This window comes from Pyrus communis, chromosome 15, assembly GCF_963583255.1.
Source record: "Pyrus communis chromosome 15, drPyrComm1.1, whole genome shotgun sequence".
Lineage (NCBI taxonomy): Eukaryota > Viridiplantae > Streptophyta > Magnoliopsida > Rosales > Rosaceae > Pyrus > Pyrus communis.
Window position 1 is genome coordinate 22,365,860 of NC_084817.1, and position 13,595 is coordinate 22,379,454.

The 13,595-nt window shown below is 37.4% G+C and overlaps 2 protein-coding genes across 2 annotated transcripts; both read left to right on the plus strand.

Annotated features, from left to right (window-relative positions):
• Positions 1–2,401: 2,401 nt before the first annotated feature.
• LOC137716763 (NAC domain-containing protein 104-like) lies at positions 2,402–3,686 on the plus strand. The gene is made up of 3 exons (XM_068456145.1): positions 2,402–2,642; positions 2,910–3,223; positions 3,359–3,686. The coding sequence occupies exons 1-3, from the start codon at positions 2,480–2,482 to the stop codon at positions 3,497–3,499; spliced, it is 618 nt and encodes a 205-aa protein (XP_068312246.1). The 5' UTR covers positions 2,402–2,479; the 3' UTR covers positions 3,500–3,686.
• A 7,056-nt stretch (positions 3,687–10,742) lies between these two features.
• On the plus strand, positions 10,743–13,452 carry LOC137718705 (putative clathrin assembly protein At1g03050). The gene is made up of 2 exons (XM_068458250.1): positions 10,743–11,608; positions 12,065–13,452. The coding sequence occupies exons 1-2, from the start codon at positions 10,942–10,944 to the stop codon at positions 13,207–13,209; spliced, it is 1,812 nt and encodes a 603-aa protein (XP_068314351.1). The 5' UTR covers positions 10,743–10,941; the 3' UTR covers positions 13,210–13,452.
• The last annotated feature ends 143 nt before the right edge of the window (positions 13,453–13,595 follow it).

The following is a 13,595-nucleotide window of genomic DNA, read 5'->3' on the forward strand; positions in this document are numbered from 1 at the left end:
AGGGATCAATAGTAATCAATTTTTAGTTGAGGGACTATTGTTTCAATTGAGTTGAAGTTAAAGAACTATTGCTACAATTTACTCTAGATTTTAAGATTTGCTCCCTTGGTTTTTTCAATATTAAATTTTTATAAACTCACTTCTTGTAACTACGTAGGAAATAAAAAATAGGGTAATTTTAGGAAGACCAAATTTTTAAAACCAAATTTGCAAACCAAATGATATGTTGTTGATGATTGAATGATTACTTAAGCATTAATCAACGTGCTTATTTTTTAAGGAAAACTAATGAAAAAGGCTTGAAAACTTTAAGTTTTAATCAAAATGACAAAAATGTGTTGTAAGTGAATAGTACCAAAAATGACTTTTTAAAGTAAAAATGTTATTTTTCGTTAAAGTGAACAGTATCATTTTTTGTTAAAGTGAACAGTATCATTTTTTGTTAAAGTGAACAGTACCAGGAGTGTTTTGTTCAAAACTCTTTTTTTTAATTTTTTTTTATTGGTAATACATTGTTTGGTTTGCAAAATTTGGTTTAAAAGTTTGGCCTCCCTAACATTACGCTAAAAATTAAATCTTGACAAGATGTGGCTCTTTGGTTATGTAGCCGTTTTGGTCACATACTACAAGGCAAGTGGTTAAGTCATGGCGTTTCCAACGGGAATAAGATGATCTCAAAACTGCACCACCCTATTAGAAGCTGGCATCCAAATATCCTCAATAATAAATCTGAGCTTCCAAATTACTACACATCTTCTAAGAACAACTTCAATCACCATTTCAAGTATGTTTAGACATAATATTTTTCGATGAGCTAGTTTTAGTGCATTTGAAAAATTACTAGTTCGAGTCTATTCTAGATGAGAGAGAGAGAGAGAGAGAGAGAGAGAGGAGAACATGTATAAAATAAAAGGAGGAAGAATCCATTAGGGTTAGCCCAATGATGAAGGCGGATAGAGTTATACGTGAAAGTAAGTTAGAGATAAAGAGCTGAAAACCATCATTCTTAACAAAAAAAAAAATCTGTAAAATTACTAATTCGAGTCTACTCTAGATGTGAGAGAGAGAGAGAGAGAGAGAGAGAGAGAGAGAGAGAGAGGAAGAGAGTATAAAATAAAAGGAGGAAGAACCCATTAGGGTTAGCCCAACGATGAAGGCGGATAGAGTTATACGTGAAAGTAAGTTAAAGATAAAGAGTTGAAAACCATCATTTTTAACAAAAAAAAAAAAAAAAAGGCTACATGATAGAAATTAAAGAGAATGTATAAGATAAACTTGAAAAATAAAAACTCCCAAAGTAAAGAAAAAGTTTTGCGTTGACTCTGAAGACTCTGATTTGTGAATTTAGGGTTGGGGACATTGATGACTAGTGTTCTTTAAGAGAAGCAAGGGAAAGCAAAAGCCACGAGTTAGTTAAAACACTTTTTAATAATTATTAATGATAATTATTGGTGTTTCGGCACACTCCAAAAGGAAGATGGCCCATCGAATTCGAACCTCAAATTGGTCCACGACCAAACCCACATTCGTGTGTGCCACGTGGACGAGGTGCATGATATCAGCATGAAGTGGGATGATGAAGACCCACAATATATTTTCCAAATTTTCTGATTTTATCAAATTCCAAATATACAACATGATTGAATATATAAACAAATAAAAATATTAGACTTTGCTCCTTATTTGTGAGGATGATTTTTTTTCAATGACAGTGTGACATTATTTTACTGTATAAATGTTATAATCAGAATTATTTATTCTCTTCAACCATCTAAAGATCATTTCAAGAAAATTCGTTCAATTCAGATATCTCTGATTCTTCTATGTGTCCAACAAATCGGCGTAACGTACAAGTAACATCTTTATACTGAAACGTAAATTTATTTTGATTCTTATAAATGATTAAAATTTTTTTAATCAAATAATTTTTCCTAAAAAATGAATGGTTTCAATTATAATATTTATTTGATACAATGATATTACATTGTCATTGAAAGAAGAATGACTCCTACATAAGTTAGTGTCCAAAAGAAGTGTATATGGCACATCCACTTACTCTTACAATCAAGTATTTTTGGTTTTTTCATTTTATTTTTTGTGGGGGGTGTTGCACGCAGACATGTCCCTCCAAACCCCCAATCCATTCGTTGGCCGCCGCCTTGCATATCATCAATCAAAGCACCTTTATCATCAATCAAACCATCTACTCAACTCTCATTTCTGATGAAAACCCACCTTCTTTTTCACGTCACGTCACTCGCTCACTCACTCACTTCTCTTTTATATTTATTTTTTTATCTTTTTTCTCTCTTCATCTCGATCTATTATTGCTTTCTTTATGGCTAGCTATAAGTATCACCTTCAGCTAAGACTTCGTTTACAAGAATTATATATCCATAGCTTAGATACTGTATCACATAACTTCGTCGTCTTCTTCTTCTTCTCTCTTCTTCTTGTTATTGTTTGATATTTGATCCTAATGGGAGATAACCAGTTTAAGCTCCCTCCTGGTTTTCGATTTGACCCGACGGACGAAGAACTTGTAGTCCATTTCCTTCAACGTAAGGCAACTCTCTTACCTTTCCATCCCGATGTCATTCCCGATCTCCATCTCTACCCATATGATCCGTGGGAACTAAATGGTATGCTTGTTTTTTGTACCATGCATAGTAATGAATAGTTGAATATATATAGGTGACAATGAATAGCTGATATACATACAACTAGCACACATTACATGACTCTCTTGCCAAACTTGTATACATACGTTGCTACGCAAGTATCCGATTGATTCACGTACATATTCAGACTAGCAATATAATTAGTGAATATTGTCAAATTTTCTGGTAAGAGAACAATTTTTGTACATTAATTAATGAGTTTTTTTCACTGTATATATGCACATATAGGTAAGGCTTTGAGCGAGGGCAAGCAGTGGTATTTCTACAGCAGGAGGGCACAGAATCGGGTCACGAGTAATGGGTACTGGAAAACATTAGGCATTGAAGAACCTATCTTTTCAAGCTCATCTTCTAATTCTACTAGCAAAGTTGGGATGAAAAGATATTTGACGTTTTATGTTGGAGAAGCTCCAAATTCAGGCATCAAAACTAATTGGATAATGCATGAGTATCGTCTATCTTCGTCAGCCTCAGATTGTGCTTCTTCTTCCACCACCACCACCACCCCCAGATCTTCCAAAAGAAGAGGGCAACCCAAAACAGTTAGTAATGCATGCGTGGCAACTCACGTACTATATTACGTCAAGAAGCAAAATAATTATATCATTTTGCGTACATATGAAAAAAAAAATTGTATTTTCGGTTATTCTTATTTCTATATATATTTTTCTTTTTAGGAATACAGTGGATATGTTCTATGTCGAGTCTTCGAGCGTGATGAAGAGGAGGATGATGATGATGATGGGACAGAGCTTTCATGCTTGGACGAAGTGTTCTTATCTTTGGACGATCTTGATGAAATAAGTTTGCCAAATTAATCATAATTAGAGTAATTAAGAGAACTCATCAAGAGAGAAACTAGAGAAGAGAGAGGGACCTAACTAGTGCTCCATTATTACTGATGAGCTTTATCCAATTGTATAATTTCATTACTTCAAGTTGTAGCTAGATTAACGTTGTAAACAATCTCCATAAGTTACACTCCGAGTGGGTAGACTTATATGTCGCATTGCAAACTGAAGCAAAAAAATTGTACGGAAGTTTCGAGTTTCGCCCCCTCACTATTCAACACATTGAATTTACCTTCATACATTCCTAAACAATGCTAATTAAACACACACCAACTATTCTAAATATCCCCACCTAACGCCGCTTAGGCGCTAGGCCTCAGTTCGCCGCCCAACTAGGGCCTAATATTTTTTTAAAACTTTGCACACAACAAATTTCATATCTAACATATTTTTAATAGAAATGGACCATATTATTGATTGTAGAACTCAAAGATATTAGAAAGTATGTCAACAATGAGATCGATCTGTTTTACTATTTTTCCAACACTGGCAGTCACATAGAGGGGAGTAAGCAATCCTACACGTTTTACAGATTTTGATCTATTCTCTTAAAGTAACCATATTCTTCTCGATGAGAAGTGGCATGCAGCCGCTTAAGCATTATTTGACCATGAATATGTGCGAATCCCACAATGAAGACCACATTCACTCATGGTCAGAAAATTTTAAGGCAAATACAGAACAGATACATATGTTTTGTGTCTTTAGATATGAATCTCACAGTGAAAGCCTCATGTAGCAGTGTTTGTCTTTGTTTTGTGTCTGGACCTACTCAACCTTGTTTACTCAAGGCAAATACATAATAGATACATTAATTTGTTTGTAACCAAAATTTGGCGTAATAAGTTGTTGTGTAATATTAAGTTATTTTGCAATAGTCCACGACTACTGAGTAGTTTGGAAAATGAACGGTAAAGATTAACTCTAAAAAAATTAAATTATAAAAATTGTTTAAAAAATCGGACTACTTAGTAGCTAGGCTGAACTTTTGAAGACAAACCTGATATAACGAATATCAAGAGGAGTTGACTTGTGCTTAATTTCACGCTGCATCGAGATTTTTGGGTAGTCTTGATCCTCGATCGATCGTCCTTTAGTGGGACTTGGAATGCTCACTTGTAGAAATTATTGTGAGGAGGAGAGACGTGAGGGAGGGAAGTGGAGCCCAGGGAGCACTGTAATGTAAAATGTAAGTTTGCAGCTAAAGGGCCATTGAGCATACCTCAAAACTTTCCTCTATCTTTTTCTGCTTTATAGCATTTGGGTAATATTTTGCACAATCCCAAGCAACAATTGAGTTTCCGGGTGGCTGCTTAGGGGAGCATGACACATGCATGATGCAAATATTCCATGCTTAGGAGTGATGCACACTTAGTTGGTAAATAATTTCGATCTCATATTATTAGGACATACAAAATTGATACACTAATTGATGTATTCTTTAATAAAAGTGAGGTTCACATATAATAGTATGATCTACTTGTATTAAAAATTATTAGCAAACGTATTAATTTTGTGTGTCAAATTAACCAGGTATCAACTGTAAGTAAAGATTTCAAGGAAATTAAATATACTCGTAAACTAAATTGATTAACATATATTAGTACAAATGAATTTTCTAGTAATATATATGTATATGATAATGAAAAAGTTAGATTGAAAAGGCTTTTTCTCTTTTACATTCATATCCTAAAATATTCTTGATCATAGGATTATCATCAATAAGAATCAACAATCTTCGAAAATCAGTATATATTATGCCTTCATATTTTAGAGAATGATTAGTCTCGAGTTAAATTGGTGTAAATTAGCTAAGATAAGTATGTTATTTGTAATGGAGGATGATTCTCTCCCCTTCCCTTCCCTCCTACTTGAACAGTTATGGTTATGCCATGTTAACATCTTATATTGATTTTTTTATAGAGCCAATAAGACAAAAAGTAATGTGTGAGAGGAGAGGATGGAAGGGGATGGGAATAGGAGGGGGAGAGAATCCTACTCCATTTTTAATAAAGTAAGTCTAGTAAACTCTATTAGACAAAATTTTCTTATATTCATGTTTTACTTACTTGTCGAATAAGAAACTCAAAAGTTGTAATAATATAGTTTTTAGACTTGTTGACACACCCCGACCGAGATCAGGGCATGCTGGCCGTCACGTGGAAGTGACGTAACCATGTACACAGTGCGGAAGCTAATAAAATAATAATAAAAGTACGAATAAATAAAAACCAGCTTTACACAAAGTAAGAACATACGAATAAATAAAAACCAGCTTTACACAAAGTAAGAACATACATGTGCAAGCGTAAGTGTGAAAAACAAAGTTCAGAGCTCGAAGACCTAATGCAGTCCGGGAGAAATAATACTACAAAAACACACCCAAAGGTGGTCCTACACTGGTGATAATCTGTCAGATATGCCGGGGAAATCCTCTGGGGAGCCACCAAAAGTGTTAGCCAACTAGAACCTGGAGGGGCACAAAACAAAAAGTGTGAGTGGGTAAAAACAAAGCTTTTCCAAAAACCATTTCATAAACAAAGTTCTAACCCCTCACCATAAAACCTGTATACCTCCCAGAAAAATAGAATATACATATATATAAGTCATGCTCAGAAATATGTCATGCCAAATGCCTCGAATAAATGCAAGTGCTCAGGAAAATGTCAAAATCAATGCCATGAATCTGTCAGCCGGAGTCACCTAACGTGACCTGTATGGCTGAATCTAGAGCTCAAATCTCCATCTCACTAACTGTACCTGCACACGAGTCAGAACCACCTAAAGTGGTCTGTACGACAAGACTGGGTGTATAATAAGTACGCTCGAGTGCTACGATCACGTGAAGGCTGGGCGAATAATCGCGGGTCACCTACGAGTCGGAACCACCTAAAGTGGTTTGTACGACAGGACTGTGCACCTAACTTGGATCCAAGATAAGCGTGTGGTGCGGGAGGTGAACATCACGTGAAGGACTGTGCCCAACTCTGGGCGGGATCACTAACACCGGGGGTGCAGGTTATGAGCTCTCTATGCATCTCAAATCACTACTGAACATGAATATAACCATAACTTACCTGGCACTTACCTGTGCGTTCGCAGCACCAACATATAGATATATATATATATATATATATATATATATATATATATATATATATATATGCTACTAATAATGCATAAACAAACAGCAAACATAATGCATGGCATATAAATGTATAAACGTTTCCAATCACTTTCTGGGAAAAACGTAAGTATATAGGTATATATGGAAAACCAAAAGCCCATTCACTGGTATGTAGAAGGGTCGTAACCCCCTTGCCTCGAGTGACCGCGCTCGTCCTCGGGATAGGTCTCACCTATATGCGAAACAACTATAAAAACGTTAATTTTAAAACACATAACCAACATTACGGAATAACTTCTCATACATTGCTCAAATGGGGTGTATGAATACACCAACGTAATCTACTCAACCTCAGGAACAACCCCATATTTTTAGAAAAAATTTCCACTGCCGCACGCGCCCCCACGCGCTGGCCAAGGCACGGCCACACGCGCCGCCCACGCGCAGGCACGTGTCTAGCACACTGACTGCGTCAGTTAACGCCGTCAGGAATATTCCGTTAACGCCGTTAGGAATATTCCGTCCAAACTGACGGAATATTCCGTCATCTTCTCCGGTGAAGCTCCGACGCTGGAAAATCGGGAAAACTTTAAAACCTTGTATCTCACTCGTTTTTCAACCAAATTTCGCAAAATTGGTACCAAAATGAAGCTTACAACAAGAGGAACAAATCCATACCACTTTCAAGCACTAAAACCCACAGAATCTCGTCGGGAAAACACCACCAACTCCGGCCAAGCTTGAAACTCACAATCCCAACGTCCAAAACCTTCAAACGAACCACCCCGAGCCTCCTAAGGACCTCACCAAGCTTCCTACAAGCTTGAAATTCCCAAAAACACAAGAAGTAACGTGTGCATGAACAGTGACCAAATCGGGGTATCCCGAGTTCGACGTGAAAACGAAGGTATCCTTACTTGAAATGGGTATGGTTGAACTCCCAAGGACCTCACGAGCACGAATATGTAATTTGTTTCCTCGATCTGTGAAGGTATGGATGGGTTATGTCCGTCCGTACATGTGGGGATAGAAATGGGAGAGAGAGAGAGAGAGAGAGAGAGAGAGAGAGAGAGGGTACGGGATAGGGAAAGGGGTGAAGGGATGTGGGAAGGTGTGTGTGGTCCAAAACCAGCCAAACAAAACCCAAAACAACCACACAACGAAACCAACATGCTAGGGGCAAAATCGTCATTTCACCCCTACGGTTCGAAAATCCGGAACGAGCTGTCACACTTGTGGCATCTTATTTGTCTTGTGAATACGTCATAATTGTACACTGATTAACTTGAGTTTTGGAAGGAAACAAAAAATGAACAAAGTAATTGAGGATGTAACTTGGGATCAAGAGATTTAATATCACATGAATTAATAATAAGTTAATCAATTAAGCGAGAAAAAGATTGGGGTTTTGGGGGGGGGGGGGGAGTTCTGTATAGGAATGAAAATTTTTAATTAAAGGAGAGGAACAGAGATACAAAATATAAAGATAGTCATTTCATAAGCACCGACATTTTTACCAGTTTTGCTACAAAAAACAATAATTATTATGGCTTAAAACTGCAATTGTGAGATTTTTCCTTGAAGATAAATTCTTTTAACAACACTCTATACATACAAAATGGTGAATTAACCATGGAGTACTCAACCAAAAGCACACAAATTTAACAACACTCTATACATACAAAATAATGAATTAACTATGGAGTACTCAACCAAAAGCACACAAACTGAAGTTAAATCTAACAAATACAAGCAAAAGCTTACAAAATAAAGAAAATGCAAGAAAGGTCCAGGCCTATCAGGTCCTCATGTGGCTTCACCACTGTATGTTAGTGCAAAATTGGCAATTCTTGACAAAATGCCTAAGTCTGTAATAGCTTAGATTTGTTATATATTTTCAATTGTAATTGTTTAAGTCTAAGGATGTCTCTCACACTTTCAATCACAAAGATGTTACATAAACAAGATACTTATTCAGGTACATTTGCACGCACGCATCCAACTACATTCATTAGGTATCCCATGTTACTGTATGGGATAATACTCTTACCCATCATGTGTTTTATCTCTTTAAGATGAGTTATCCTTTCTACATTTATTATTAAAACACATCTTTTGTTAATTGGTGGGATTTATCTGATTGCATGCTTTCAAAATAAACTTATTGTTTATCTGGATGTTGAAAAGGTTTTGCCATTCGGTGATTTTTGTCTATAAATTAGAAGTCAGGTCTTTGGAGAAAGGGTGCATGAACATTGGTTTTTTTTTTTTTACAAAAGAATCAAAAAGTAGCAGCTTTGTATTTTGAGCAAGAAAAATAATTTTTATACTACTGCTATCTTATGTTTTCGGCAACATGTGTTTTTAAGAGAAAATATTATTTTTCATGCTGCTTTCATTTGAGTTTTTAATTGAATGTCAATTATGAAAATGTGCCTTGTGATTTTCATAATTGATTGTTTTTCAACAAACACTTCATCATATATACATTATGCATGATTGAGTTAGTATCTTGCAAAGTTCGAGGGAAAGGTGATTGACGACCGCATTAGTATCGTGCCACTTCAACTCGAAGGCTGAAGAAAAATCGAGTAGCAAAGCTCGAAGACAAAGCTGCCAGCTAGTACGGGTGTCTAGTTGATGAGTTTTTGTAAGTCTTTATGTATTAGTGCTTCCTGGCTTGGTAGCCCAAGGATTTTCCCAGTGATGGGTTTTGCCTTGTTAAATCCTACATCATATGCGCACTCTTTATATTTATGCTCAATATTTGTGCAGAATTTAGTTTGCATAACTAGTTAATTTAAATGATAATTTGAATTAGTTTTAAGTTGGAACCTATCTACACCTCTAAGCTAAATTAGTACTCATCCTAGGACTGTCACTGCATTCGAACACAGTTGAGAGAGCTTATACCAAGCTCCTTCACAAGTTGAAAGAAGGCATCAAAGGAGCTTTGAACTAGATTCCGCGAATTTTTCCCATTTAGTAGGGCTTTAACTTGTTAAATAAATAATCATGTACTCCTCGTAAGATTGAAATTGATCTAAAGATATTAACTAATTTCTCAACAGTTTCGTCTCTCGTCATAGTTTGTGTTCATCCACGTTTTAAGTTGAAAAATTCCGGACATAGTAGATCAATTCGAAAAAGGAAAATTTTGCCAAAGACCCCCCGTTCCCCATCATACTGTTGGTGTATGATTGAATAAATAGATCTACTCAATATTTATGTTTATCAGTACTTCTTATAAAAGGCAAGAAACTCTTATCCACTAAAACCTTCGAGTTTGACAATTTCAGTCCCTAGTTGACAAAACTCAACCAGCAACAATCAACCGTTGAATCTGTTTAATTGGGTAGGGTATGGTCCTATAGGTCGGAATGAGATCCCCTCTAAATTTTAGTGTTCGAAGCCTGCGAATCGAGATATTCGGACCGTTCAAAAAAAAGAAAGAGATCTGGGCCATTTAAATTTTTGAGTTTTTGTAAAGTGGACCGGTGAGATAAGCTAATAGCGGTTGTATGATTGAAATTGAATGGTCTAGATCTCTCGGTTCGCAGCTCCAGACACAGATCTGAAGTAGATCTCAATCCCTGTCCTCAAACTTTCAAGCAATTTTTCTTTTAGGTAGCTGATCACCGTTGGATCTCTCGACCCCTATCGTTTTCGTTACTGAGAAATTTTTTTTTTTTTTTTCGTTCCCAGGGATTTTTTGAATGTAAATCGAGAATATTTGTGGAAATTGAGAGAAAAATAGGAGAAGAAAATTTGGAAGATCCAGCTGCTTTTTCAACACCACCTTTGACGCACCAATCATTTCTTGGTCCCAAGACCGTTTAAATGGTAAAATTGCCATGACAGGCTAAGAATGTCCTCTGACCCCCCAACAAAAGACAGGTAAATAAAAATTATGGTTATAAACTCAAGCAGTAGTAACAATAAACTGGCAATCATCATGTGACACGTGGCTCTTTCACTGCCATTGAATTTCCACATTTTGATGCTACAATATCGCACAAGAATGCATGGTTACATTGAAAGGCGTAAAAACTTAGGTTTTGAGCAATAAGGGAGGAAATAGGGACCGAGAAAGGAGAAGAACAAAGAAAACAAAAAACAAACAACAAAAGAGGAGAAGAGAGGGCAATCTTCTCTTCTTTTCTTAATTTTTATCAAATAATCTTGCTTTTCCACGATCTTTTTAATACTGCAAATAAGGTTCTTTTAATTTGTGACACCTGCTGCTAGGTGTGTATACATAGGAAAACTATATAGAATATTCATGGCTTCAAGCAAATTTAGAAGAGCTTTGGGGGCCGTGAAGGACCAAACCAGCATAGGCCTCGCCAAAGTTGGTAGCAGCGCCTCTTTGGCGGACCTAGACATAGCCATTGTGAAAGCAACAAGACATGAAGAATACCCGACCGAGGAGAAATACATACGAGAAATTCTCAGCTTAACATGCTACTCACGCGAATTCATCAGCGCTTGCATCAACACCATCTCCCGGCGCCTAAACAAGACCAAAAACTGGATCGTCGCCCTCAAGACCCTCATGTTAGTCCAACGGCTGCTGTCCGAAGGCGACCCTGCTTACGAACAAGAAATATTTTTCTCCACAAGGCGCGGCACTCGCTTTCTCAACATGTCTGATTTTCGCGACACCTCACGCTCCAATTCGTGGGACTATTCTGCGTTTGTGCGGACGTATGCATTGTATCTGGACGAACGGCTTGAGTTCCGAATGCAAAGCCGGCGCGGGAAACGTAGTGCATTCGGGTTTGATGAAGATGAATTCGAAGATCCTCAGGAGGCGGCCAATAATTTTACCAACCAGCAATCATGTCCGAAAGCGACGCCGGTGCATGAAATGAAAGCCGACAAGTTGTTTTCTAGGATGCAGCATTTGCAGCAGCTCCTTGAGCGCTTTTTAGCATGTCGCCCAACAGGTTCGATCAATTTTATTTTTCCTCACCCAACTCTAACATACGTGCATGCAAATATTTCATCCCTGCATGCATGGCCACGTATGATATATTCAATTCTTTCATTCTATTGTATAATTTCTACAAGAAAATCATCGCCACATTATATGATCGACTTATTAAATACATGCACGGTTAGAAGATAGGAAAGCTTATTTTGGTATCATGTTTTATAAACTACATTATATTTGGTATTATTGATATATGATGATCTTTTGTTGATACTTTATTGAATACACTGTAGATTATCATTCGATACCCGCCAATCACTCTCTATTCTAGAATTATGTCTTTTGAACTTTTGTTTTCTTTTTCTTCTTTTTTCACAGAGAATTACACATTCCTTGTAGAAAAATTAATATATTAATTAAGCATTTCTAACATTTTTGTTTTTGTTATGTGCATGAATTTTAATCACAGGCGTAGCAAAGAACAATAGAATTGTAATAATGGCCTTATACCCGATAGTCAAAGAGAGTTTCCAGGTATATTATGACATAACAGAAATAATGGGCATCTTAATCGACCGCTTCATGGAGCTGGAGATCCCCGACTGTGCCAAGGTGTACGAGATCTTCTGTCGCATCGGAAAGCAATTCGATGAGCTGGACATGCTCTATGGGTGGTGCAAACAAATCGGGATTTCACGCTCCTCAGAGTACCCAGAGGTTGAGAGGATCACACCCAAGAAGCTGGAGGTGATGGACGAGTACATACGCGACAAGTCGGCTTTGGCACAAGGCAAGAGATCGGTAAAGGAACTACTAGACCAGCAGAAGATTGATGAGGCAAACAAAGATGAAGAATCAAATCATGGCGAAGACGAAGAAGAAGACATGAATGCAATGAAGGCCCTGCCACCTCCCGAGGGTTTCGTTGAGGAAAACAATAACAAAGAGATAGAACCAGTAAAGGAAGAGGAAATTAAGAAACCACAACAAGAAGAAGGCGATCTGTTGAACTTGGGAGAACACGCTGTGTCGAGCAACGAACACGCTGACAAATTAGCATTGGCTTTGTTCAACGGCGCCACTGAACAAGCACCAGCAGGTCCACCGGCATGGGAAGCGTTTGCTAACGAAGCTGATTGGGAAACCGCGTTAGTCCAGTCGGCAAGCCACTTGTCAAATCAAAAGGCGTCCCTCGGGGGAGGTTTTGACTTGTTGTTGCTGGACGGATTGTACCAGCAAGCGGAGGTATCAGCCACGATGGCAGGCCCAGGGTACGGAGTGAGTGGGAGTGCAAGCAGTGTTGCATTAGGGTCTGCAGGACGGCCTGCAATGCTAGCATTGCCTGCACCACCATCATCATCATCATCGTCATCGTTAGATCATCCAAGCAAGTCGAGTGTACACGTGGACCCGTTTGCTGCATCGTTAGTAGTGCCGCCGCCATCATACGTGCAAATGTCAGACCTGGAGAGGAAGCAGAAGCTGTTGATGGACGAGCAGTTGATGTGGCATCAGTATGCAAGGGATGGGATGCAAGGACAGATTGGATTGACAAAACTACAACATAATCCTCATCATAACATAAACATGGGAGGTTACACACACACCTACTAATCATCACTTAATTAACACTTAATTATAAGCAGACTTATGCAGTTTCAGTTGTTAAAGATCATTAAGTAGGGGTTGCATGCATGTGTATTAATTTGAACATTTTGTTTAATTTTTTCCTTTTTAATTGTATAGGTGAGGTTCGTTTAGTAGCATTTATCTGGTACATATAAACACACATTTTCACTTAATCGATGTATCCTCAATGTATGAAACGTTTATATTTACAGATATGCATGTAGCTAACCCCCTCGGCAACCATTGTCTTGAATCACACTAGAATCATTGTTGTTGCCTGGGACCTAAAACTATCAACAATCACTGTTGTTGCTTGGGACCCAAGAATTCCCACACTGTTTCTTCATGGGCAATTTGGAAAAATAACCATA

What these genes read in the sequence shown, in the direction of transcription:
- LOC137716763 (XM_068456145.1), top strand. Translation starts at nt 2,480, where the DNA reads ATGGGAGATAACCAGTTTAAGCTCCCTCCTGGTTTTCGATTTGACCCG. An exon ending in TGATCCGTGGGAACTAAATG is followed by an intron (nt 2,643 to 2,909) that starts GTATGCTTGTTT and finishes ATGCACATATAG; the next exon opens with GTAAGGCTTTGAGCGAGGGC. An exon ending in GAAGAGGGCAACCCAAAACA is followed by an intron (nt 3,224 to 3,358) that starts GTTAGTAATGCA and finishes TTTTCTTTTTAG; the next exon opens with GAATACAGTGGATATGTTCT.
- LOC137718705 (XM_068458250.1), top strand. Translation starts at nt 10,942, where the DNA reads ATGGCTTCAAGCAAATTTAGAAGAGCTTTGGGGGCCGTGAAGGACCAA. An exon ending in TTTAGCATGTCGCCCAACAG is followed by an intron (nt 11,609 to 12,064) that starts GTTCGATCAATT and finishes TTTTAATCACAG; the next exon opens with GCGTAGCAAAGAACAATAGA.